Source organism: Astyanax mexicanus, chromosome 8 (genome assembly GCF_023375975.1).
Source record: "Astyanax mexicanus isolate ESR-SI-001 chromosome 8, AstMex3_surface, whole genome shotgun sequence".
Classification (NCBI taxonomy): domain Eukaryota; kingdom Metazoa; phylum Chordata; class Actinopteri; order Characiformes; family Acestrorhamphidae; genus Astyanax; species Astyanax mexicanus.
Window position 1 is genome coordinate 56,181,402 of NC_064415.1, and position 25,465 is coordinate 56,206,866.

General features: G+C 39.1%; 1 protein-coding gene across 1 annotated transcript in view; it reads right to left on the reverse strand.

Moving 5' to 3' along the window:
• Nucleotides 1–25,465, reverse strand: part of st6galnac3 (ST6 (alpha-N-acetyl-neuraminyl-2,3-beta-galactosyl-1,3)-N-acetylgalactosaminide alpha-2,6-sialyltransferase 3) — an 85,489-nt gene that overhangs the window by 39,734 nt on the left and 20,290 nt on the right. The window contains exon 2 of the mRNA XM_022677831.2: nucleotides 18,619–18,813. Coding sequence (XP_022533552.1) covers nucleotides 18,619–18,813 — 195 coding nt within the window. The remainder of the gene's footprint in view (nucleotides 1–18,618; nucleotides 18,814–25,465) is intronic.

Sequence of the window (25,465 nt, forward strand, 5' to 3'; positions counted from 1 at the left end):
GTTTTTTTTTTCATGCATCTTGGCATCATGTTCTCCTCCACCAGTCTTACACACTGCTTTTGGATAACTTTATGCTGCTTTACTCCTGGTGCAAAAATTCAAGCAGTTCAGTTTGGTGGTTTGATGGTTTGTGATCATCCATCTTCCTCTTGATTATATTCCAGAGGTTTTCAATTTGGTAAAATCAAATAAACTCATCATTTAAAGTGGTCCCTATATTTATATATAGTACAAATATTTACAGTACCATTTAAATGGCTGGAATCACAATTTAAGTTCATTTTTTTAAATTAATGTAAAAAATTATTGGAAATCTACAACCTAGATAGTTTAACAAATTACTAGAAAGCTACATATTTGTTCATCAGAATGATGACAAAGATATGTTTTAATCAAACAACTATTACATTTTAATAGGACAATATTGCAGACCTCTACAGGCAGCCAGAACTTCCTCTAGGTTAATTTTAGAACCGTCTACACTCTGGACGAAATACATTTTTCACGATCTTTTTAGTTTCAAAGTCAAAGTCAAAGTCAAAGTGGTTTTTATTGTCATTTCAGCTATATACAGAGTACACAGTGAAACGAAACAACGTTCCTCCAGGGACCATGGTGCACATAAACACAGTGTAGACAGAACAATAGTGCAACAGTACAAAAGTGCAGACAGACAATACAACACCATACAGACAAAGAATAATAAATAACAAGACAGTGTGCAAATTTTGCAGTGTGCAAAAAAGACCAGTGAGGTAGTAATTACCTCTATTACACAGTGTGCAATAGAGTCCAGTGAGGTAGTAGGGTTTTTAGTGCTTTCCATTTTCTGGGGTAAGTGGGGTAAGAGTGTGTGTGCATGTACAGAAAAACCATCAGTTCAGTCTCTGCAGTTGAGGAGTCTGATGGCTTCCTATTAATTAATTAAAAGCTGTGAAAACGTTGTGTGTGTTAATCTGCAGCCAAACAGGATTTCTATTGTTGAAAACCCTGTTTTAAACATCTGAACAGTGGTGTATTAATAATGCATAAATGAGCTGTGAATTATGTATAAGAACCACTTATATCATCATGTAAATACGGCTGAGTGAGCTTTCAGGAGAGCTGAATAAAATACAATCTGACAAATTATAGAGCATCGTTCAGAAAGTGAACGAAGTTTCTTAATAATATATATATATATATATATATATATATATATATATATATATATATATATGTTTAAAGCGATAAATGAACAGTACAGAAAACTGTATCAGTGCATCACAAATAATTAGAATATCAAGTTACAGTAACTCAGTTCAAAATGTTAAAAAATCATATATTATATAGATGTATTACATACAGAGTGATCTATTAAAAGCCTTTATTTCTTTTATTGTTGATTATTGATTATGGTTTACAGCCAATGAAAACCCAAAAATCAGTGTCTCAGAAAATTAGAATATTATATAAGACCAATTGGTCACTTTTGGTACAATGTTGGCAGTGTGCCAAGTCCTGCTGGAAAATGAAATCTGCATCTCCATTAAAGTTGTCAGCAGAGGGAAGCATGAAGTGCTGTAAGATTTTGTGGAAAAACACTGTACTGACTTTAGACTTGATAATAAAACACAGTGGATCAACACCAGCAGATGACAGACATGTCTCTCCAAACAATCACTGACCAAGTTCTGCTGGAAAATGAAATCCTTATCTTCCTAAAAGTTGCACAGGTACCACACTGAAGCTCACTAAGCTTCTCAGAGCGAACTCAAGCTAACTCAAATCAAGTCATCTGGAAAAATGCATGCCATCCAAATTCTTAACTACAGTAACTGATGCTCATTGTCATTTTGCTGAGGAATGGCTTTAAAAATACAGCACATCTAAATGCATTAATCTTAAAGAATATTATGGAGAATAAACTCACACAATTTAACACTTTCACACATTTTGGTGTAACTCCAGAAATTAGCGGTGTGTGCTCTGCTTGCTGTATGTCATACCTGACTGGGATCAGGCAGAGAGAGAGAGAAAAGGGAGACACTGCTGGGATGGAATACAAAGCAGTTGTGTTTATTAAGAAACACAGGAATAATATAAAACTCAAAATGGAAAACAAATGAAAATACAATGAACATGCAGCAATAACTACCCGGGGAAAACTAGAAACAAACTCAGAAACTGACAAATAAAATGGGACTGGGCAAAGTAAAGAAAAAGCTGAAAAACGGGAGAAACGGAAAACGGCCAAAACAATAAAACCAGGAAGTGGCCAAAACAATAAGACCAGCGCGTAGCGCGGTACAACGGGGAAAACGGGACAACTAGGCTAAAAACTAGAACGAAAAACTACTAAGCAGAGCTTAGGGAAAACGGCTAGACTAAAAAACTCAAACTGGGCAAAGAAACAAAATAAGAAAATATAACAGAAAATACTCCGGGAAAACGGGAAGACAGGATCGTCTGAGAGAACGCTTTGTAAGACAGCTAACAGGCTGGAACCGCAGGGAAACACAGACCATGATAGTGACCATTACTCGGCGAAGAGTGCAGGAGAGCAGCGTGCTTTTAAGCCTTTGAGCAGCCGTGTGTCGTTTTTACAGACTTTGCATTTTACTTAACTATATTTTAACTGAAAATATGTGCTGGAAGTTTCCTCACAAGCTGAACCTGACCCACTAATTGAGGATCTCCTGTAGGTTTAAGGTTTAAGGTGCTGTTTCATCAGTTTAGGCTTCAACAAGTGGATTCAGCTCGAACCTTAAATAATTAGCCTGCTGAGCACAGAAAATCCATCCTGTTAAAGTACACAAGCCTCTTCATCCAAACAGGGAAGCAGGGGAGCTATTTGTAGGACGTCTCGCGCCAACAAAGCACTCCGCTATGCTAAACGAGGCGACCGCAGCCTGAGTCCGAGTCACAGTATCATATCCGTCACGCCACTCTCTCACTTCAGATGGCTAATGTAGCGAAAGGGTGATGAATGTTATCAGAGCGCCCCTCCCAACAAATTACAGCCTGTTTGGTGCAGCTTGGCTGATCAGCAGAATGGGGTGACAAACTGCCATCAGCTGGAATAATAGAGACGATCGATACTGTATGACTGACCAGCTGCCTGAGAACAGACAGGAAGTCATCTCCGTCGCTCCTCTCCGCATGGAACCAATGCTCTTCTGCCTCGGTGATAATACCAGTTTATTTGACGCGTATGTTTTGACCACAAATAGCATTTTAGAATGGGCTTAGTCACACAAAAGCATGAGCCACAGAGTCAATCTATAGTTATTACCATCAGATAATGGTACTGTGAGTTCATGATAGAGCTGCACGATATTGGAAAAAAAATACATTTTTAAATGTTCTTCTTTCGACAATATATATCTCTTTCCTGAGATAATAATTGCTGCGTGCTGTTGTTGTTCTATTTTACTTGAATAAAAGCACTCATACAGTGAGGAACAGCAGCAGGAGCTTTTCATATAAAGTAATGTACTCGTTTTTCTCAAGCATTTGACTGCACAGAGCTGAGTTACCGTCACTCCAATGTGTTAGCTTGTTATGCTAACCGGTTAGCGTTAGGTAGCGAGTTGCATGTGCTTCTTTGGTGGTGCTGTTCTACACGGTGAGCCACAGTGCCTCTAGTGGTATGACGGTATGAGGAAAGTGGTAAACCTGACAGAAATGCCCATCTTGTTCCAGAGATATAAAAGTGAATAATAACTCAAGTGACGCTCAACTACCACAAAGATTTACTCTTAAACTATTTCCTTTTTTAAAAGTTTGTAAAGTTTTTTTTTCTGATCCTGTAACGAGTCTGAGTTCTGTGTTCTTCAGCATTGTTTTATTCTTCTAGATTCTTAGAAGCAAAAGCTATAGTTGCTGCTCTTGAAGCTTTTTTGGCACCTCATATCCAGAGTTTAAGGTAGTTTTATCTCTTGTGCTGAATACATGATTCAGTACCCAGGACCAATTCTGGGTTCGTCTGGGGGACGAGAGGAACTTTTTTCTCCAAGCCGTGTATCAATAGCATAAATATAAGTTAATCTCTTTTCTGAGTGAATAATTGCTGTTTGCTGTTGTTTTTTCTATTTTACTTGAAAAAAAAAAACACTTATACAGTGAGGAACAGCAGCAGGAGCTCCTCAGATAAAGTGTCTTCAGGCCATCCCCAGGCAGGATGCAGAAAGGCGAGCATTTGACTCCACAGAGCTGAGCTACCGTCACTCCAGTGTGTTAGATTGTTATGTTAACTGGCTAGTGCTGCCACTGAACAGCAAAAGCTTGACCTGAAAGTTGTAGATCGCTTTTCCTGCTTTTCTAATTTAGCCTCCAGGAGAGAGAGAGTAAGAGAGAGAAAGAGAGAGAAAGAGAGAGAGAGAGAGAGAGAGGGAGAGGGAAGGACAAACGGATGGACACACACGCCGCTGTAGCCTTGGACTGTCGCTGGTCCCTGCATTAACACGCAGTGTGTCCCTGCCCGCCATGCTCCACCAATCTTCACAGCTCTCTGCGCATATCGATCGTCCGGAGCCTAGCTGAGAACCTCCTCGTCTTCTATATCATCACTGAGACTCGGCGGGTCAGATTCATCAAAAAACTCAGAGAAAACTTGCTGTTCCATGCAGAAAGTGCAGCACGGTAATTAAGCCCTTCTCATAAAGTCAGCGCGGCGGAATCGATGTACCGGTGTTGATCAATCCACATTTACACAAACAGTGACAAGATAAGACCTGAAGACCTGAGAATAATAATAGCTTTTCAGTCTCAATACATCACAAACTGCATGTTTGAGCTGAGTTAATGGCTGTAACTATCATTTCTAAATCATTACAAAAGAAATCTACAAGTTTCTTCAGGTGAATCCACCTGTAAAATACTCTTAAGCTTAAGCAAGTCTTCCTTCTTAAAACTTCCTTCTTGTTTACTCTGCCAGTCCAAAAATGTTGTCATTTCTTATCATTCATATCATAAATAAATAAGAGAGCACTTAAAAATGATGAGTTTCTTTGATTTTACCAAATTGAAAACCTCTGGAATATAATCAAGAGGAAGATGGATGATCACAAGCCATCAAACTGAACTACTTGAATTTTTGCACCAGGAGTAAAGCAGCATAAAGTTATCCTGCATAAAGCAGTGTGTAAGACTGGTGGAGGAGAACATGATGCCAAGATGCATGAAACAAACTGTGATTAAAAACCAGGGTTATTCCACCAAATATTGATTTCTGAACTCTTATAATTTAAAAAAACTATTTAAAAAATGGTTTCTTTTTTTGTTATTTCAGTCATTTCTCATTTTCTGTAAATAAATGCTCTAAATGATTATATGTTATATGGAATGTGGGAGAAATGCTGTCTGTAGTTTATAGAATAAAACAACAATGTTCAAATTACTAAAACATGAACCTATAAATAGCAAAATCTGAGAAACTAATTCAGAAACTGTTTTTTTTTTCAGAGCTGTTAAAATGTTTATTTAAAATCTGTATTTCTTTTATTTATTTCCATAATGTGTAAATGTCAATGAAAGTCATCAATGTAATCCAGAGTGAAAATAAAGGTTGATTGATTAATTGATATTAATTGACTCTGTAATACCAGGGTATAAATTACGGGGGTGGAGTCTGTTATAAAACATTACCAGTCCAAAGTTTGTATATACCTTCTCATTCAATATTTTTCTTATTTTCTTTCTTTTTTATTTATTATATTTATTTTCTACATTGTGCTCTATAATAATATCTTATAATTTACCTCAGCTTTATACTGCTAGGGAGGATTTCTGCCTTGTGTCCAGTGATTGTGACCATAAAAACGTGGATAAATCATGTATACTGACTTGATTTGTAAATATTGTTTATGTATCTGACCTATATATATTATTCCATTGTAACACTATTGTAATATATTGATGTAACAGCAATGAGGATGAAGACACTACACTGTACACTGCAGCAGGACAGCAACTGTAAATGAAATCTAATATACCCCAATTCAAGGTTGGCGACTGATATGAAGCAGTAGTTTCTCCAGCTCTGAGTTTTTTTTTACAAACAAAGGAACACAAGGAGGAAAAGGCTGGCAGCATGTTTTCACCAGAGATTACAAAGTGTGAGCAAACAATGGAGGAAAGAAACTGAGAAACACTGTAAGGGTTTAAACAGTTTAATGCTTCTGAAACATTGTTGTAAGCTCTTCTATTGTAGCTTCGGTTGGTGTATCCATACACTGGGGCATCCAGGCCAATCCCAAAGCAGCTTTAACACTTTTGTCGGGGGCATATAAGGATTTTCTGCAATCTACCGAAGCCCCACAAGTCACCTATTGTCCTGTCCTCAAACAGAGCGTGAATAGAGACGGAGCTGGCCGAGACTTACAGCAAAACGCTCTGACAGGACAGTTAATCTCTTATATAAATCCCGGCGGCCGAAGGCGCAGCGCAGAGCTCGCTGTTTCTCACATCTCTACTGCCTCTTTCTGGCCGAGGCTTTACAGTGTTCATCCTCCCCTCTGGGTCGTATTTAATCAAACTGAAAGCAACACTGGCTCAGCCAAGTACCCCAAGTCCTTCATGTTTCAATTTGTCTCCATCCTTTACTCAACGCACATTCTCAAACAGCTCACAAAGAAAAGTACGAAAAGTACAGAAGAAACCGGTGATCTGGGCTTTTTTTTTTTAGGTGTTCAGATGGAGACTTGTGAGATTTGTGAGAAATCGATATACAGTAACTCATCTGACAGAGACGGGTTTATAAAGGTTTATAAAGAGCTTGATCTGGAGATCGAAGAAGATGAAGACGGCTGGTTTAGGCTTGGGTTCCAGACCTTAAGTCTTGATTTAAACTTGATTTATAGTTCTGCTTCTTGTCAAGACCATTGTGAGCCATTTTGAGCTATTGTGAGCGTTTATATTTGTGCGTTGGTGTGTCTGTAGCACTCTGCAGTTCTTATACTGCGAAGGCAAAGGAGAGACCATTTAAAAATAATGATTTCTTTGATTTCTATGATTTTACTAAAATTGAAAATCTCTAAAATATAATCAAGAGGAAGATGGATGATCACAAGCCATCAAACCATCAAACTGAACTGATTGAATTTTTGCACCAGGAGTAAAGCAGCATAAAGTTATCCAAAAGCAGTGTGTAAGACTGGTGGAGGAGAACATGATGCCAAGATGCATAAAAAGAAACTGTGATTAAAAACCAACCAGGGTTATTACTTGAAATATCGACTTCTGATCTATTAAAACTTGCATATGAATATAAACTCGTTTTTTTTCTTCTTTGCATTATTTAAGGTCCGAGGTCTGAAAGCTCTGCCTTTTTTAGTTGTTATTTCAGCCATTTCTCATTTTCTGCACATAAATGCTTTAAAAACAGTTTTTTTATTTGGAATTTGAGAGAAATGTTGTCTGTAGTTTATAGAATACAACAATAATATTCTTTTTACTCAAACATAAACCTATAAATATCAAAATTAAAGAAACTGATTGAGAAACTAAAGTGATCTCTGCAGAAAAAAGTCACTAGAATTTGAAGTTGGTGCAAAACTAAAAACCTTGGGTCCTTTTTTTTTTCCCATTTCATTTCATTCATCTCTGTTCTGTAACCAACACCCATGCAGAGTAGGAAAGAGAAAGAAAGAAAAAATAGAGAGAGTGAGATAGAGAGAAAGAGAGAGAGAGAATAACCCCTTACCCCTCTTAGATAAAAGAGCATAGTACATCACGAAGTCATTCTCAATGCAGCCAACATGAGCATCATTAATTTACGCCTTCCGGGGGGGTTACACTTAACCTTGAGATTCATTATAGAGCTGAAAAACATTTATCCATTAACTGGAGTAATTAGTATATTTGTGTCCAGTGTGGTACACAGGTCCCTGCATGGGGGGTCCTACTTGTGAGCATTTGGCACAATGGTGCAAAACTCTAACTCTATCTATTCCATCTCTGCAGCATCTCTCCCACTGTGATGTTCCATTATGCTGATGACTCGGGGCTGTTTGAGCACCAAATAAACCTCGTCTTAAAGGTCATATGTAATATATCTCTTGTGAAGCGTGGGCACGTTTTTTACGCTCAGGTACCGCGGTCTCTACTGTCGCATTCAGATACTGTGGGAACCAGAAAAGATGTATTGCTTGCTTTTAGAGGGTAATGAACACATTGCTGTCAAAACGCAGCACACGACTCCGAGGACTAGAGCATGCCATGCTGTAAGTTCACGACACAATGGGGAATGTAATTCTGTGCTGACAGCGTAAAGTAATGAGGTATAACATCGTTCTATACCGCCGTCGTCAAGACATCTTCAGGACAGAAAAGCTCAAGAAATAAAAGAAACTACTGTTCGGGAAACATTAGAGATTAACACAGATGATTCGGTACCACTTTAAAATAAAACTACCTTTATAAAGGCTTTATAAATGGTTTATAAGGGTTTGCCATCAAGCTATTAAACAATATAACTGTGTTTCACTGTGACTTTTCTCAAAAAAATCTCATCTCTTTGTTATTCATCTTGTTTACATATTAGATAAGCAGTGTAATCCTACATCAGGTCAGATTATTATCTTTTTGTTCTAATGTTCTAATGTGACCTAAAGCGCTGCCACTATGATCGGGAGATCAGGGGGTCGAATCCTACTCATGCAGCTTGCCATCAGCAGCCAGATCCCCGAGAGAGCACAACTGGCCTTGCTCTCTCTGGGTGGGTACAGTAGATGGCGCTCTTGAACTGAGGTACTGAAATAAAGTAACTTTTCAATGATACTCTATTTTTTCTAAATTGATAAAAAAAAAGTCCAATTGGTTGCTTTATATGCTGCTTAATTGCTTTGTCTTGAGAATAGCCATGAATTATAGAAGTCACAGAACTCACTTTTGGCTGGGTGATTGCTTTTATTGTTTTTCATGATTTATTTAACTCTATTTAACTCCGTCGCTAAATTCCCTGCAGTTTTCTGGGATGCATCGGGGACGTGCTGCTGCACCGCTCTCACGCTGCACGAACCAGATTTTAACCAGTTACTGTCAGAGTCGAAAGGAAAACTAAAGCATTAAAAGTCATGTATTAAACAGGCGTAAGAGGGTTGCATCCTTTCTTCAGCACTTCAGACTAATTCCCAGCGATGCTGCTGTCATCCAGGGACAGGAGAAGAACACAATTGGCTGTAATTTCCCTTGTGACCCACACTGCCTGATGAGATCACCCTGTTTTCTCTTCTGCGTCCTGCTTCTGTCACTATTCCTCATCTCTCTCTCTCTCTCTTCATTCTCTCCATCTTAGTTTGCCTTTGCCGGTGTTCCTCGATCTATTTTTCTGTCCTTTGCCGATATCTGATAACCTTGCTCTCTCCCAGGTCCTGTGTTTTGCACTGCTTACTTTAATCCCGGACGTACCTCAGCAGTGGCCTCTGCTTGGATTCCTGTGTGCCTCATTCGTTCCCTGTTCCTTTATTTCAGTCTCGCTCCAAACCACTGTGACTTTTTTTCCAGACAAACCTCATCTCTTTGTTATTCATCTTGTTTTCATATTTGATAAGGGGTGTAATCTTACATCAGGTCAGATTATTATCTTTTTCTTAAAGGTCTACTGAGTGGTCCACAGACCTAAAGCACTGCCACTATGATCGGGAGATCAGGGAGTCGAATCCTACTCATGCAGCTTGCCATCAGCAGCCAGAGCCCCAGAGAGAGTACAATTGTCCTTGCTCTCTCTGGGTGGGTACAGTACAGTAGATGACGCTCTTTCCCCTCATCACTCCTAGGACGATGTCGATCTATCAGTACAAGGCTGCATCTGTGAGCTGATGTATCGGAACCGAGTCGCTGCGCTTTCCTCCGAGCGTTAGCGCTGTGATGCTACTTCAAAGAGTCCGACTTCACATGTGAAGGAGGAGGTGTGTGCTATTCTTCACCATCTACAATGAATGTCAAAAATTATTTATATACTTTTATATATTAAGGGAAATATTAAGTTATACAAAAAGTTTTGGCAAATAGATTATGTGTTCAGATAAATTATATTACCATATTTTTTGGACTATAAGGCACACTTAAAATCCTTTATATTTTCCCAAACATCGACAGTGCACCTTGTGTATGAAAATAGATCAGAAAATAGACATTCACTGATAGTGTGCCTTATAATCCAGTGCGTCTTATAGTCTGAAAAAATACGATACTTATTCATCACTGTAAAAAAACGGTCTTACCAGCTTATCACCCAAGGAAATGTATGGTTTTAATTGGCCTAATTTAAGTTTAAGTGTGATATTTGTATTCTAAGATCTGCTGATAGCTTAAAAATGAAAAATGTTCCAATAATTAATATTTAATTTTAATCAAACTAAATATTTTTGTTAAATTATGTTACAGACTTTGAATCTGCAAAGTGAGCATGTGCAAAGTTGTTGGGTTGGCCTTGTTGATTATATAGCCTGTACATTTAGACTATATTAATTAATATTTAATTTAAATTAATAAAGATAATAAAGATAGTTGAGGCAATTATGTTGATATAGTTTATGGTGCAATCTTTTTTTTACTTAAAAATCCCATTAAAAAGGAAATCTACAATTAACATTTCTGTTTTTTACAGGGTATCAATCCCAAATTCTGATCAGGTTGTCATATCAGCATCAAATCAACAGTCACTACTGATACTGATAAATCAATTAATAGACTATGCTCCCGCTCTCGAAGAGACCAATTACTCCGCCTAATTCCTCCACCCAGCGAGTGGAACAAGTGCAGCCTCTGTTCAACACCAGGCCTAATTGGACGAACTCGGTTGGCAGCTATGAATGAAACATGAGGCTGAGGTTCTTCACTGACCTGTAAACAGTGCTTAAGAGCTGCTTGAGTGCTCAGAAACAGGCTTACAAACAGGCTGATGGCTTACACTGCTGCTGTCATTCACCAGCACAGCCTCTCCTGGCAGCTGACAGACGGCCACCGCACTGACGTTCCCGAATACCGCCCAGGAACAGTGCGAGACATTTAGAAAAATCACTTATTTAATGTGTCAAGAACCATGATGTTACCTGTTTAAATGTTGCACAGTTACCACAGTTAACAGTTAACTTTACAGCTACAGTTAAAACTGTGTAAATCTTACTTTAATTTGTATTATTTGCAAATTACTTTATTTACATACTGTAAGTATCGTAAGTATTTAAGTATCAATGAATGTCTATTTTCTGGTCTATTTTTTTATACATAAGGCGCACCAGATTATAAGGCGCATTTTAAGCAACAATAATAAGGAACAAGGGTGTCGCCATGTTTTCCTATTAATGGGGAAGCTAGGTGAAGAATAATTAGAAGTAAATTAGAAGCTTAGATTTCCAATATTTTAGCGCAGTTAGCAGCACTTAGCGTTAGTAAATGCCACCCCATAGCGCTACACTGAGGAGCGCTATCAGCTAGCGGTTGGTTCCACGTAGCTTGTTTTAACCCGGCAAACACGCAGACTACAGTCCAATATACTCACCTCTGAGCGGAGAAAGAGATGCTGTTAGCGGCTAATGCTAATGCTGCTGCTCCCAGCCTTAGTGATGGGGAAACTTTACTGAAAACTCACCCTTATAACTCTGTATTTCAGCGGAGTGGCTTTACTGCTCCTTAATACCTGACTGCACTGATTATTTTGGGGAAAATTTAAGAATTTAAAGTTCGCTTTATAGTGCAAAACATAAAGCAGACAAACTCTCTGATGCTTCTAAATATTCTTTGGTTTATATCTTCTGCTGCTTTCTTATGTTTTCTTGTTCCTAAAACCATTGTTGGAGTCTAGGGAAACTTTATAAAAAGTGTTAGGCTAAGCCTGACCATGAGAGATGTTTAGGGCTCCTCCCCTTTCACGACCTGGAAAAACATCTTGATCAGGCCAACTCAGAAAAGAGTATTCGTCTGTTGTTTTATTGGTGAAAACTGCCTGCCTCAACCTCCTGTAATTGGTCTGAAAGCCTGGACCACCTAGAAAAGTGATTTCACACAGTAAATCATGAGAACAGATCATGGTTCAGTTGATCGGGACTAATCAGGACTTCAGCCACCTCTTAAGGTCCGGAATGTAGTTTGCTGCACATTTTACACCTGCTATTATGTGGGATACACATACGCTTGATCGGTCCGGACGCGAGACATCACACGGGTGGGGGCGGGGCTGGTGATGTCATGGGCTCTGCATTGTTTTATATCGCTATACATATTTTGTCAAAAAAAGGATCATTTGCGATTCCATTTTTTTCCAATATCGTGCAGCCCTAATACTGACACACTAGAGGCCAAAGGACTCACATATTCCCTGCAGCTTTTAATAAGGAGCTTAGTAAACCTTGATTTAAAAACAGCACTGTTTCTGTGACCGGGTCAATCAGCCGGCATGCAGAAGATAAGAGACTCGAGTCCTGCAAGCAAATTACATTCAATTCATACAATTCATACAAACTCGCCAAGAAGAAATGTGATTTTGAGACGGGCTCTCTGTGGCTCAGGTGCTACTGCAGTTGAACCCTGGAAAATCTACACGCCAGTACACTTCCAAACACACCAGGGAAAACAACACAGGGCTCTTTTCATCTGAGGTGAGATGAGAGGGGCTGTAGGTGTATTGTATGTGGGGGTCTCCTGATATACTGTTTGAGGAAATGCATACAAATGACAAAGAAAAAAATCATCTAAATGGAAAACAACAAAAATACAATATCCTGCAAATTTAGGAAGGGAAGGTTCACACTTGATGTAGACCTTGATGTATTGTCATAGCATTACAGCAACACATTGGAAATCTAAGCTTATAAACACCAAATAAACCAAATAAAAGCTTATGAGGAGAGAAATGTGAGTAGTCGTTTCTTGGGGGTAGGGTTATGAACAGTTATGAAAAGGGATATTTTGATTTAGAACCATCAGCAAACAAATTTATGAGCTCTTTGCAAAGATTAGCTAGCTTATCTCTACCTTTAGTTTTCTCCCCGGTAACATTAGTATTTTAGCTAGCTTGTTGCTAAGGTTAGCTTGCTGGTCTCTAACATTAGCTAGCTCGTCACTAACTTTAATTTCTTCCCCAGTAACATTAGTATTTTAGCTAGCCTGCCACTAAGGATAGCAGGCTCGTCGCTAAGGTTAGCTAGCTCAACGCTAGCTTTAGGTTCTTCCCCAGTAACTTTAGTATTCTAGCTAGCTTGTTGCTAAGGTTAGCTTGCTGGTCACTAACATTAGCTAGCTTGTCGCTAGCTTTAGTTTCTTCCACAGTAACATTAGTATTTTAGCTAGCTTGCCACTAAGGTTAACAGGTTCGTTGCTAAGGTTAGCTAGCTCTATGCTAGCTTTAGTTCTCTCCCCAGTAACACTAGTGTTAGTGCTACTGCAGTTGAACCCTGGAAAATCTACACGCCAGTACACTTACACACACACCAGGGAAAACAACACAGGGCTCTTTTCATCTGAGGTGAGATGAGAGGGGCTGTAGGTGTATTGTATGTGGGGGTCTCCTGATATACTGTTTGAGGCAATGCATACAAATGACAAAGAAAAAAATCATCTAAATGGAAAACAACAAAAATACAATATCCTGCAAATTTAGGAAGAGAAGGTTCACACTTGAGCGCGAATAATGAAATTTTTCTCGGCGTCCAATAGAAGATTCTTTTATTTTTCTTTTGTCTTTTTATATTGATTATATCCCCCCTGCAGTTCCACCGTTTTGATATCGCGTTTTCCATTAATGCCCCCGGGAGCGTGGAGAGTTCAAAGCTGTTTGATGTCCAAAGCGTAACACCGTGGACATGATGAAGTGATGAAGTACAAACAGTCCCAACCCAACCCAACCCAACTCAAACAGTATCTCAGATCCCTGTCAGCACTCGCAACCAATGAGAAATTTAAAGGCACCTCGAGTGTGCGCCCCATTAAAACAGGATAAAGCACGCTGGGATGTGTGTACGGAATAATGAGAAGTGAAAGCTAGCGATGAGCCGCCAGTTACAAAAACATTTATCTTTCCCACGACGCTTAGAGAGGACCTGCAGACAAATTCCAACTATTTCCAACAGCAGACACAATGATTACCATCAAACCAGAGACCGGAGAGTCAGAAGCAAAGGTTGGACAAATGCTAATCAGATAAGTGTTTCATCTAAACATTTAGATTTATACATTCAATCATTGCAACTATGTAACGCTTATCACTTATACCTCTACCTCTATTTAATCCTCAAACTACTCATAATAATACAGTCACATATCCACCTAAACCAATCCTGAACTGCTATCCAGTTCCTCCTCACCTGAGTACTGATCATTGTCACTTGTTATCAATCACACTTGTTTTTCAACCCTTTGAGGTAACATTAGTGTGGTAGCTAGCTCGTCCTTTAGGTTAGCTATTTCACTGCTAACGCTATTTCTCTCCATTGGAACATTAGAGTGTTAGTTAGCTCGCCACTAAGGTTAGTTTCTCCCTGGTAACATTAGTGTGTTAGTTTGCTTGTCGCTAAGGTTAGCTGGCTTGTCGTTTGTTTTAGTTCTCTGCCTGTTAACATTAGAGTGTTAGTTAGCTCGTTACTAAGGTTAGCTGGCTTGTTGCTAGTTTTAGTTCTCTCCCTGGTAACATTACTGTGTTAGCTAGCTCGCCACTTAAGTTAGCTAGCATCTCGATAACTTTAGTTCTCTCCCTGGTAACATTAATGTGTTAGCTAGCTCGCCGCTAAAGTTAGCTAGCATCTCGATAACTTTAGTTCTCTCCCTGGTAACATTAGTGTGTTAGCTAGCTCTCTGCTAAGGTTAGCTAGCTTCTCAATAGCTTTAGTTCTCTCCCTGGTAACATTAATATGTTAGCTAGCTCACCACTAAAGTTAGCTAGCTTCTCGATAGCTTTAGTTCTCTCCCTGGTAACATTATTGTGTTAGCTAGCTCGCCACTAAAGTTAGCTAGCTTCTCGATAGCTTTAGTTCTCTCCCTGGTAACATTAATGTGTTAGCTAGCTCACCACTAAGGTTAGCTAGTTTCTCGATAGCTTTAGTTCTCTCCCTGGTAACATTACTATGTTAGCTAGCTCGCCGCTAAGGTTAGAGAGCATCTCGATAACTTTAGTCGTCTCCCTGGTAACATTAATGTGTTAGCTAGCTCACCGCTAAGGTTAGCTTGCTTCTCGACAGCTTTAGTTCTCTCCCTGGTAACATTAATGTGTTAGCTAGCTTGTCGCTAAGGTTTTAGGCACACAGAGAAAGTCTGTTTGAATGAATTGTTGATGTTCAGTAACAATAGAAAAACTTTACCACAGACAGAGGACCCGGACTCCGATTCTGAACAAGGTGGAGTCCGAGACGAGATCAAGACCTCTCATTTTAGAGACCGGACTTGAGTACTACAACACTGCCTCTCAGTTTAAGAGGAATTTTTAAAAATAAACCAGCAGTCAGACATGGAAATATAACTCAGCCCCGAAGACCATCAAAACACAACTTTCTGACAAGCACATCAACATGAGGAGGAGGGAAGCATTCATCTCACGACGGCCTGTCAAACACACTCTCCTGATCTGACAGCTAACCTTGTAGGACCGGGGCGTGTGAGCTGAAAGCTGCAGGATGATGTCCTTTATTGCGGCTCACATCAGTCTGACCTGCTTTATTGGGAATCGAGGTTTGAGGCGAAAGGGCCGGCTGTCATATGATGGGTGTTATTGATGTTGACGGATTTCCAAAAATGTAAAAAAAAGGAAAATCACAGAAAGTAAGAATATAAAGTCTGGAAGATTCTCAGTCTTATGGGACGGAAAGCTTTCTGATGGAGTTTGTGATCACTGTATAAATACCCCTGTCTATCTGTCTGTCTATCTGGGTTCAGTCTAGTGTGAGTCGTTTTTTTATACAGGTGCATTTTCTGAAAAAAAAAAAAAACAATTTAGGAAATGTTCTCTTGTTTCAATAAATGAATTGTCTAAGCTCTTTGTGGTCTAATTCCTCTTTATCATCATCATCATCATCATCATCATTATCATCATCCTTCTTATTAATCTGAAAAATCTGACTGTCCTGAAATAAACCTTTTTGAATCAATATCCCAATATTCTAATTTGCCATTGGGTCATGCCATGAAATAGGTCAACAAAAAATTCCATTAGGAAAAATGTTTCTAAAGCTGTTAAATCAGCTCAATACCAAAATCATCAAACCACATCTCTGAGTTTCCACATCTCTGAGTTTCGTCTCCTCGCGTTTCCACAGTGATCCATGTTAAGAACGCAACAGCAAGTGGAAATGGAGGAGCTACTGAATGGGATGTCACGTGACCGAGAAAGCCAAGGAAAAACTCCTGATCCTCCTGTTTTTTCTTTGATTTCAGTCCAGATACAAGAGTTTTATCACTGGCTTTATAGAGTAACATTTTTTAAAATCACTTTTTGGTCCGTATTGACCAACATGCATTATATTTGCGTCATAACAGCACATCTTCAGTGTCTAATTCAAACAGTTATTTTTCCTTGTTTTATTTCCCTCAGAAGTCAGTTTTTCTGCGATATATTATAAGTTGTTAAAGTGACTGACATGGTATCCCTGGCTGGATAAGACCATCTACATTCTCAGTTGTAAAATGTTGTGTTTTGTCCACATTTCTGGTCTTGCAATGAATTTTAAATGAGAAAACTCTGTTTATAAAAGTTGAAAATTGGCTTCAGATTGGTTTTAATTATGGATTGGGTTTCCGTATGCTCTGGCTCAGAGTCAGTTTTAATTGTGGAATCTCATCTCAATCGTATATTCTGGCTGCTTCACTCCTCAACTCTCTCGCGCTCTCTCTCGCTCTCTGCTCTCGCATCACAGTCTGGTGATTTCCCCTCTGAACTCATTACTGCAACTTTAAAACACAGTGTTTTTGATGGAGGGAAATTGTCCTCTTATCAGCAGTAAAGGCCTGCAGTAGATGAACGGGCTGTAGTAAGTGGTGTTTCACTAATCTCCACGGCCAGACCCGTCTGCTGCTCGTGTTAATAACAGCATGCCCATCATTTTTACGGCCTGACCTCATATCTGCTGCATTATTCACAGGAGAGAGGAAGCACTGACGGTAAGTTATAGGTGAAAACATCTCGCAGTGGAGGGCTGCCAGGCCGGGCGCTCTCACATGACCAAGGTCAGTGTGGAGGTTGTGGGAGGCAGACGTCTGATTCATCGCAGCACCAGCAGAATAATGTTAATATTCTTTAATAGCATGTCCTTATCGCTGGTGATTTCTAAAGCCACACAGTATGAAAAAACATACGATTCTGCAATTTAATACGCTTTATATTGATTTTATGTGATTCCCCTTACAGTATATTCTAGTAAACTTAATTTAACCCCTTAAAATGCTTTGTCCCGTGTACAGGCTACAGGTTTAGTTGATACAACACTCTTTTTTCTGCAGTAAAATAACTTATTTACACTCAGAAAATTTGAGGGTTTTCTACAGGACACTTGGAGAAGCTGCCTGTTTTCTCTCTTTACTCCACTTAATAATTAATAATAATTCCAGATCAAAAACAGGAATCAACCCAAATTCTGCATGTTTGAAAATAGACTTAAAAACTAGACAAACATAACGAAACTAAAGTTTTGAAGGACATGAACGGTTTGATTTGTATTCAGGAAAATATAAATTTTAAAATAAAGTTTAGAAAAGAGCCAATTGTATGATTTTATTCATTATATTTTGACATTAGCAGATACTTAAATATTTTTTGATATTTTCTATTACAATTACAATTATGATTTGCAGTACCGTTCCTTATCAAACATGAAAGCTTTTTATGTAATACTTGAATGGAAATCCTCTAGTTTTATTGGTGTAATGTCAGGCAGACTATTGACAAAAAACCTGGCCTTTAAAGAGGTTAATAAGTAAAATTAAGGAAAGTTAAAGTATATCCCATACATATATATATATATATATATATAAAAGATCTGTAAATACTTGTGAAAGACTATGATAAAGATTTATAACCCAACATTAGATAAAGCTAATATAACACAAGCTAATAAAGAGATAAGAGATCACCTAAAAAGTTACAGTTTCTTTGATTTTACCAAATTAAAAACCTCTGGAATATAATCAAGAGGAAGATGGATGATCACAAACCATCAAACCACCAAACTGAACTGCTTGTATTTTTGCACCAGGAGTAAAGCAGCATAAAGTTATCCAAAAGCAGTGTGTAAGACTGGTGGAGGAGAACATGATGCCAAGATGCATAAAAAAAGACCAGATATGAATATGAACTTGTTTTCTTTGCATTATTTGAGTTCTGAAAGCTCTGCATCTTTTTTTGTTTTTGTTATTTCAGCCATTTTTTTCATTTTCTGCAAATAAATGTTTTAAATAACAATATTTTTATTTGGAATTTGGGAGAAATGTTGTCTGTAGTTTATAGAATAAAACAACAATGTTCATTTTACTCAAACATAAACTGTAAATAGCTAAATCAGAAAAACTGATTCAGAAACTCAAGTGTTCTCTTAATTGTTCCCAAAGCTATACACTGATTAACAATAAAAAAACTCTTTTACCCCAGCAGAAAGGATACGGCTGAGAGATTTATTGGCTCTGGTGGTGTAAGTGTGGGTGTAGAGCTGCTCTCACCTCCTGTTTGGGGATGCTGATGTAGCCGGGGTGGGGTCGGAAGGTCTTGTGAGGCTGCCTGGAGAACATCCAGCGGCTGCTGAAGCTCTGCCCCAGCACGGGCTGCAGGAGGAAGTAGGGCTTCTCTGAGTAATTCACCACCACCACGAAGAGAGACAGGGCCACCACCAGGCCGGTCAAAATCACAGACTTCTTCTATAAAAGAACAGGAGACAGAAAAATCAGGATCATCTCGTCTCCTCGCCGCACAGCTCCGTGCTCCGGTACTCATATTCAATCAAATGTCAACACCCAAATATTTACATTCTCTGAAAATGACAGACAACTTTAATATACTGCAGGAAAATACCACCGAAAAGAACAGACAACCAACCAAACAGCAAAATAAATGGCAGCGAAGATCTCAGTGATTATTCTCAGAAGAACAATCCGCATCTACTTTATTAGAATTAGTGCTTCATATTTCCTCTCAGGCCCCTATATCAGCAGTCTGCTCACTTCATTTATTACATTTCCTGTAAAACAGCCAAAAAGCAAAAGAACAACTTATTATTTTCCATATTTCCAGAAGCTATTTCTGTGAAAATATGAAATACCTTATTTTCCACACTATAAGGTCACGCTTTGAGCGCGTGACTCACGCACCTCAGTGAGTTCACACGTTCACACGCCACACATGGTATTTCTCACGCTTGCCAATGCATTTGGCTGCATATTATAATGTACTCTCGTTGAGCCAATCAGAAAATAGATCGGCGGAGAGCGGGCGGAAAAACGAGAACGGGCGGAAACTAAAGTCACGCGCAGCGCAACAGAGAGAGACAGGAGAGAGGAATGTAAACAAAAGCTCACCAGAGAAGCTTTTTATTTATTTATTTATTTTCATTATCGTTAATTATAGTATATTAAACAACCTCACGGGCCAGATGTTTTATCCCACCTATTGTCAATCCCTGGTCTAGAGGATGGTTAACAAACTGTGCATCAACAAATAGATGGGCTACAGTCTCAAGTCTAGGCCAGCACAGTAAAGCACAGTAAAGCACAGTGAAGCACAGTAAAGATAGAGGTTTTGTAATAAATTTATTTTAATATCTATGTTTTTCTTACTAAAGTGTCCGGCTAGTGTATTTACATTCCAGTAAGTCTGGACGCGGCGAATGATGTCTTTTTTCATCCGTTGAGAATAGAGTAAAATGCGAACCAGGTGCTGGAGTCAATTTGCCCAGCGAGTTATTGCCTCGGTCTAGCACCTGCCAAGAGGGAAGTGTGTATGATTGCATTCGGAAGCCAAATTACACACCAGCATCTCTAGTGTAGCGCTCCCGCTCTCATCCAGGCCGCGAGGAGCGAGACGTTAAATATGAATAAGGCGGCTTTCCGGCCCGCCTCCTGCACGCTCCGCTCCGGAGCGAGAGCACCAGGCGGCGAGGTGGAAAACAGCTCGGCCCGATGAATACTTCATCTCCCTCCCTAAAGCCTCAGCCTTCCTCCCCTTCAGCTTCATCTGATACGACACGCACTGCGCCCACCAACTACTCTAGTCCATTCCAAGACGTGTCAGAGCTGTGCAGTTCCACCAAAATTCAACTCTTTATATTTTTACCATCAGACTTTAGGTGGAGATGAGCAGTGTTGGGCTCGTTACTTTGAAGAAGTAATTAGTTATAGTTACTTCTGTAAAAAAGTAACTGAGTTACTAACTGAGTTACTCCACTATAAAAGTAACTAGTTACCAGTAAAAGTAACTATTGCGTTACTTTTGTGTTACTCACCCCCGTAACCACCCACCCCTCCACCCCCCGGCCCCCACCTTCTCAGAGCGAGTTTCATAAGCCAGATGAATAGAGTGCACGACAGCGAATATCCTCCTCACTCACCATCTCTCGCAATGCGCTGTAAACCTATTTTCTCTGATTGGCTGAAGACGTAATCTTACTATACCTTAGCCAATCATTGCTTAGGCGGTTATCTCATCCTCCCCTCCCTTATGACTCACACACACAACGCACACACACACACACTTGCGCCTTTGTCTGTATGCGCGAAGTTAAATAAAAAAGTTAATTGAGCGGCTAAAGTAACGTGCAGTAACGGGGTGTAATGGGGAAATGGTAATGGCGTTATAGTGACACTCGGAGTAATTAGTTACATTACTCCTTACTGAAAAAAAGTATGGAGTATTTCAACACCGTTTTTCCTATCACTGGAGATACGTGTTATTTATATCCAGGTAATGAGCTGCCCGGGGATGTGAAACCTAATGGCTGACCTAAGATCAGAGATGACTAACAGAAAGGACTGTCAATTATCATACATCTACATTTATCCGGGTGTTACAACATCTCAGGATTTTGACAGCAACTAATGAGATATTTCTGCACCTAAAAAATCAGTACAGTTTTTTGTAAAGTGTTTTTTTTAAGTGTGTTTAAACACTCGACTGTTTTTGCTGTTCACACCTCCACACAAACCACACACCTGTATCACAAATGACATGAACAGCCTTTCTAAACTGGTGAGTGAGTCACGGACAGCTTGTAAAAAATAAATATTTAAAAAGAATAAAAAATAAATAAAATTGATGCTCATCTGATTTTGTACTCGTCTTTTATATTAGAGGGAAAAAAGAGACAAAGAGAGTTTCTCACTATTATGTACACTGAATACAGAAATATGCAGAGAAGAAGTGAAATATCTAATTATATGGTCTTATTTATTTTGTGCAGTTTTGATATTTAATTTTATTGTAGTAACTTTTATACATGTAGTTGCAAATGTTCCTCCTCAGTTTCTTAAAATAAAAAAAGGTCTAAAATTCACTTTGCATGCATATGTATGTTTGATACCACTTTGAAAATAAGCCTCCTTATTATATAAAGGATTTTTAAAAATACATTTTTTAAAGGGGCTTATTAATGGTTATTAATTAGGTTATAAACCATTAATAAGCAGTTACATAAATATATACATAAATAGGAAGGGCAAGAGTGACAGTGGCCTGCTGTGTACCAGTAATAGTGATTCCACATTATTTTATAGTACTGTTAACTCAGCATTAACTTAATTTCTGTTAATAACTTTATTAATTTTTTATAACATATTAAAAGACTAAATTGATTGTCTATATTATTTTATTAGATAAGCTAAAAAAAGTAATTGTCACTGTTGTTCTTTCTTTTTATGTGTTAATTAAGTGATTGTATTGTATTAATTTATAACCATTAGTAAACTCCTTTATGAACTATTTTATTTATAAACCCTTTATAAAAGGAGCCTTATTTTAAAGTGGTACCGTATGTTTTTGAAGGCTATTATTCTATAAGAGTGGGCTGTAATTTAATGATCATGAGAATTAGGACCCCTGAGACAGAAGATCGGATTCGGGACACAGTTACCTGCTGTGTGAACGCAGCTTTAGTCTGCTGAGCCGCTCTGAGCTCCAGAAGAAGCTGCTTTCCTAATAAGAGTGTTTTTGTTAAGAAAGCAATTCTTTCCCTTCCCCAGACGAGGAAATGAAGACTTCCAACTCTCAAAACCCATCAGCACAGAATCCTCCTCCCCATGCATCTGCATTAAACTCTTTAAATGTAGCGGATATGAAAATAATGCCGTAAGACAAGATCCAATTCGAGGACTTTGCAGATGACAGACATTTTCAATTACTGATAACACGAGTCGCAGCACAGACAGGGGCTTAGAAACATCACGCCGGGGGATCGCTGTCAGCTGAGCTTCAATTCCTCATTGGGCAATAAACCCGCAGATTTCACGCTGAAGTCTCGGTGAAAACGCCTCAGCCTCCAAGCTCTTAACTGGTTTAAACGATGATTTCATTCTGTAGAAAACGAGAGAACTCTTCAGGAAAACCTTCGCTAACCTTAAACAAACAAAACAAGAGTCAAACAGCTTTCCCTTTCGTTTTACACTAAATCATAAAAAACAGTAGATTACTGCATATTAGCTGGATTTGTTTTCACACACAAGAACTTTTTTCAAACCGCAGATCGATTGCGCAAATCCATTCGTCACTTTAAATTTTTACTGGATGAAATGACAAACGAGCGATGAGTTTTTAAACACTCAGTGCCCACAGGACACCACCGCAGGAAACTACCCGCAGGACACGGCCCACGGAATGCTGCAAAGAGTAGTTAAAAGTAGTTTTAGTGACTGTAATACCGTAGCAATTTTAATCAAATTGTCAGTGAGGGCTAGCCACTCCATATTTTGAGGATTAAAGTAAAATAAATGATACTGGACTGATATAATCTATATAGGTCTCTAGTAGATATAAAACTCAACTCATCAGATTACATACTTACTCACTTAATATCAGTACTTTCCACATTTAAACAACATCTAGATATTTAAACGCCTTTTTAAATCTCATGTTTAGCTGTGTCTATGGTTTTTAGAGATGGAAACATGGCAGAAATAATCGTTGAATAATTGACTAATCGAAAAAATAATCATCAGATTAGTCGACGACCAAAATAATCATTAGTTGAAGTCCTACAACACTGTAAATTTTATCTAAACTGAACCACTTTATTAGGAGTTTGGAGAAACTGGTCTTTTTTATTCCCCTCAATAACTTCACCTGGTGTTTTGGGAGCAGTGAATAACTCTTCAGTGTCGAAGACCGAGACAGAGAGGAGAGGTAGCGTCCCTGAGCCACCAGAGAACAACAGTTCTGGGTTCAGAAACAAAAGTCTTTCTCTGGGCTGAAGGTGCGAACGTGAGAGACGTCTTTGAACTTCTTTGATGGCCTGTCTGATACTCGGCTCATGCGCAGCATAATATAATGGGGGTGTCTGTCAGTGAAGCCGGCGGGCTCAGATCTCTTACATCAAACGTGTCGGCGAGTCTCGGAGGCTGAGCTTCTCGGCGAGCACATCAAACACGCCGTGATGACACAAAAAAACGGCCATTTAGAGTTCCAGCTCCAGCGTTTTTGCACCGCGTTACATCATCACTATCTCCTCCTCCACCTCCTCCGCCGCCGCCACTCCACCAAAGAAACTTCTGGCACAAAAGAGACGCCGCCGACGAAGATGGTCGTTATCTCTCACCGTATAAGAGCTGGAGTGTACGGGCCGGCCTGCGGTTCTGAAAAAATATCCCACTTCATTATTTCATAAACAAGAACAGGGTGTAAATCAGGCATCTCCTTAATGATGCAATAAAATCCAATGACTTCAGCTGAATAAGAGCAATACGCCTGGATTATTGTTGTTATTAAAGAGCCACTAAACCCTAAACCAAATTTTCTTTTCCAATAACAGCTGAAATGTGTTCCTTTAAAGTAATAAAACATACCAGTCCCCCTGCTTAAATTGTGGTATTTTTATTTTAATGTCTGCCTCTGCAGCGCCCTCTCAGGTTCAGCTGTGCTATAGGCGAGGATGATGTGCCCGTGTACTTTGTTACTTTTGCAGACAAATCATCACAATATGCAGATCAGTCTGACAACATCCAACCCAACCATCTGCATCTCAACTCTATCAGAGGCACACTGCTGCTGCTGCAGCTCAGCCAATCAGCTCTCCTTCCCTCCTGCCCCGCCTCTAAACCTCTAAATCACCCAGGGCCCCTCCTATTTGTAAGTATCTTTCAAATTTGAGCTGAGGGTGGAGTCAGCAAATATTATCAGAGAGAGAGAGATACAGAAAGAAAGAGATAGAGAGAGAAAATGAGAGAATGAGAGAGAATAAGAGAGAGAACGAAAGAGAGAATGAGAGAGAGAGACAGAAAGAAAGAGATAGAGAGAGAAAATTAGAGAATGAGAGAGAATAAGAGAGAGAACGAAAGAGAGAATGAGAGAGAGATACAGAAAGAAAGAGATAGAGAGAGAAAATTAGAGAATGAGAGAGAATAAGAGAGAGAACGAAAGAGAGAATGAGAGAGAGATACAGAAAGAAAGAGATAGAGAGAGAAAATTAGAGAATGAGAGAGAATGAAAGAGAAAATGAGAGAGAGACAGGGACTTTATTATAACCAAATCATGTGATAATATTTTAAAAGTTAGTTTTAGGCCATTTCAGCCATTAGAATCATCATTTAAAAACAGAGAATCACATCAGCATATGGCTAAATAAATAAATAATAAAATTAATAAGAGTAAATCTTTTTTGTAGTATATTTAAACTGAGGTGAAAAGCAGGGCTCGTCTTCTACAGCTGAGCACACTGCCTCCCAGAACACCACACTGCTCTAAAAGTTATAAGATCTGAAAGAGAGAAAGCATGAGAGAAAAAAAAGAGAGAGAGAATAAGAGAGAAAGAGAGCATCCATCTGGCCGCACTTGTCATTCTCGTCTGTTCTGGTGACACGGGGGCGGAGGAAAAAAAACAAACAGAAAAAATCCTTCACCTTCGATTTCAATCTGAGGCCACAAATCACAGTAAAATGGTGTGTCAAATCGGGGGGCAGCGTGAGGCCGGGGGTGGGGGGGTGTTTCAGGGGTTGGTGTAGATGGGAAAAGTCGATGAACTTCCACGGATGGCCGACATATGACTCGCCTCATCATCCTGCTATCCATCAGGATAATCATCACACAGGCTCTGCGTTCTGCACAATTTCACCCATTACCACCCTTTCACACAGGGACAGAGAGAGAGAGAGAGAGAGAGAGAGAGACGGATTAGAGACAGAGGAAGAGAGAGAGAGACAGAAAGAGGACAACAGCGCCCTCACTGGTCTAGACCATGGCATTAACCCTTAAAGCTCACAGACAGTTACTGCTTATAATAAAAAAAACCTTGTGATGCCAAAAAGCTGCTATTTGATGATATACTAGAGCATCTCAAAAAATTAGAATATCATTGAAAAGTTACTTTATTTC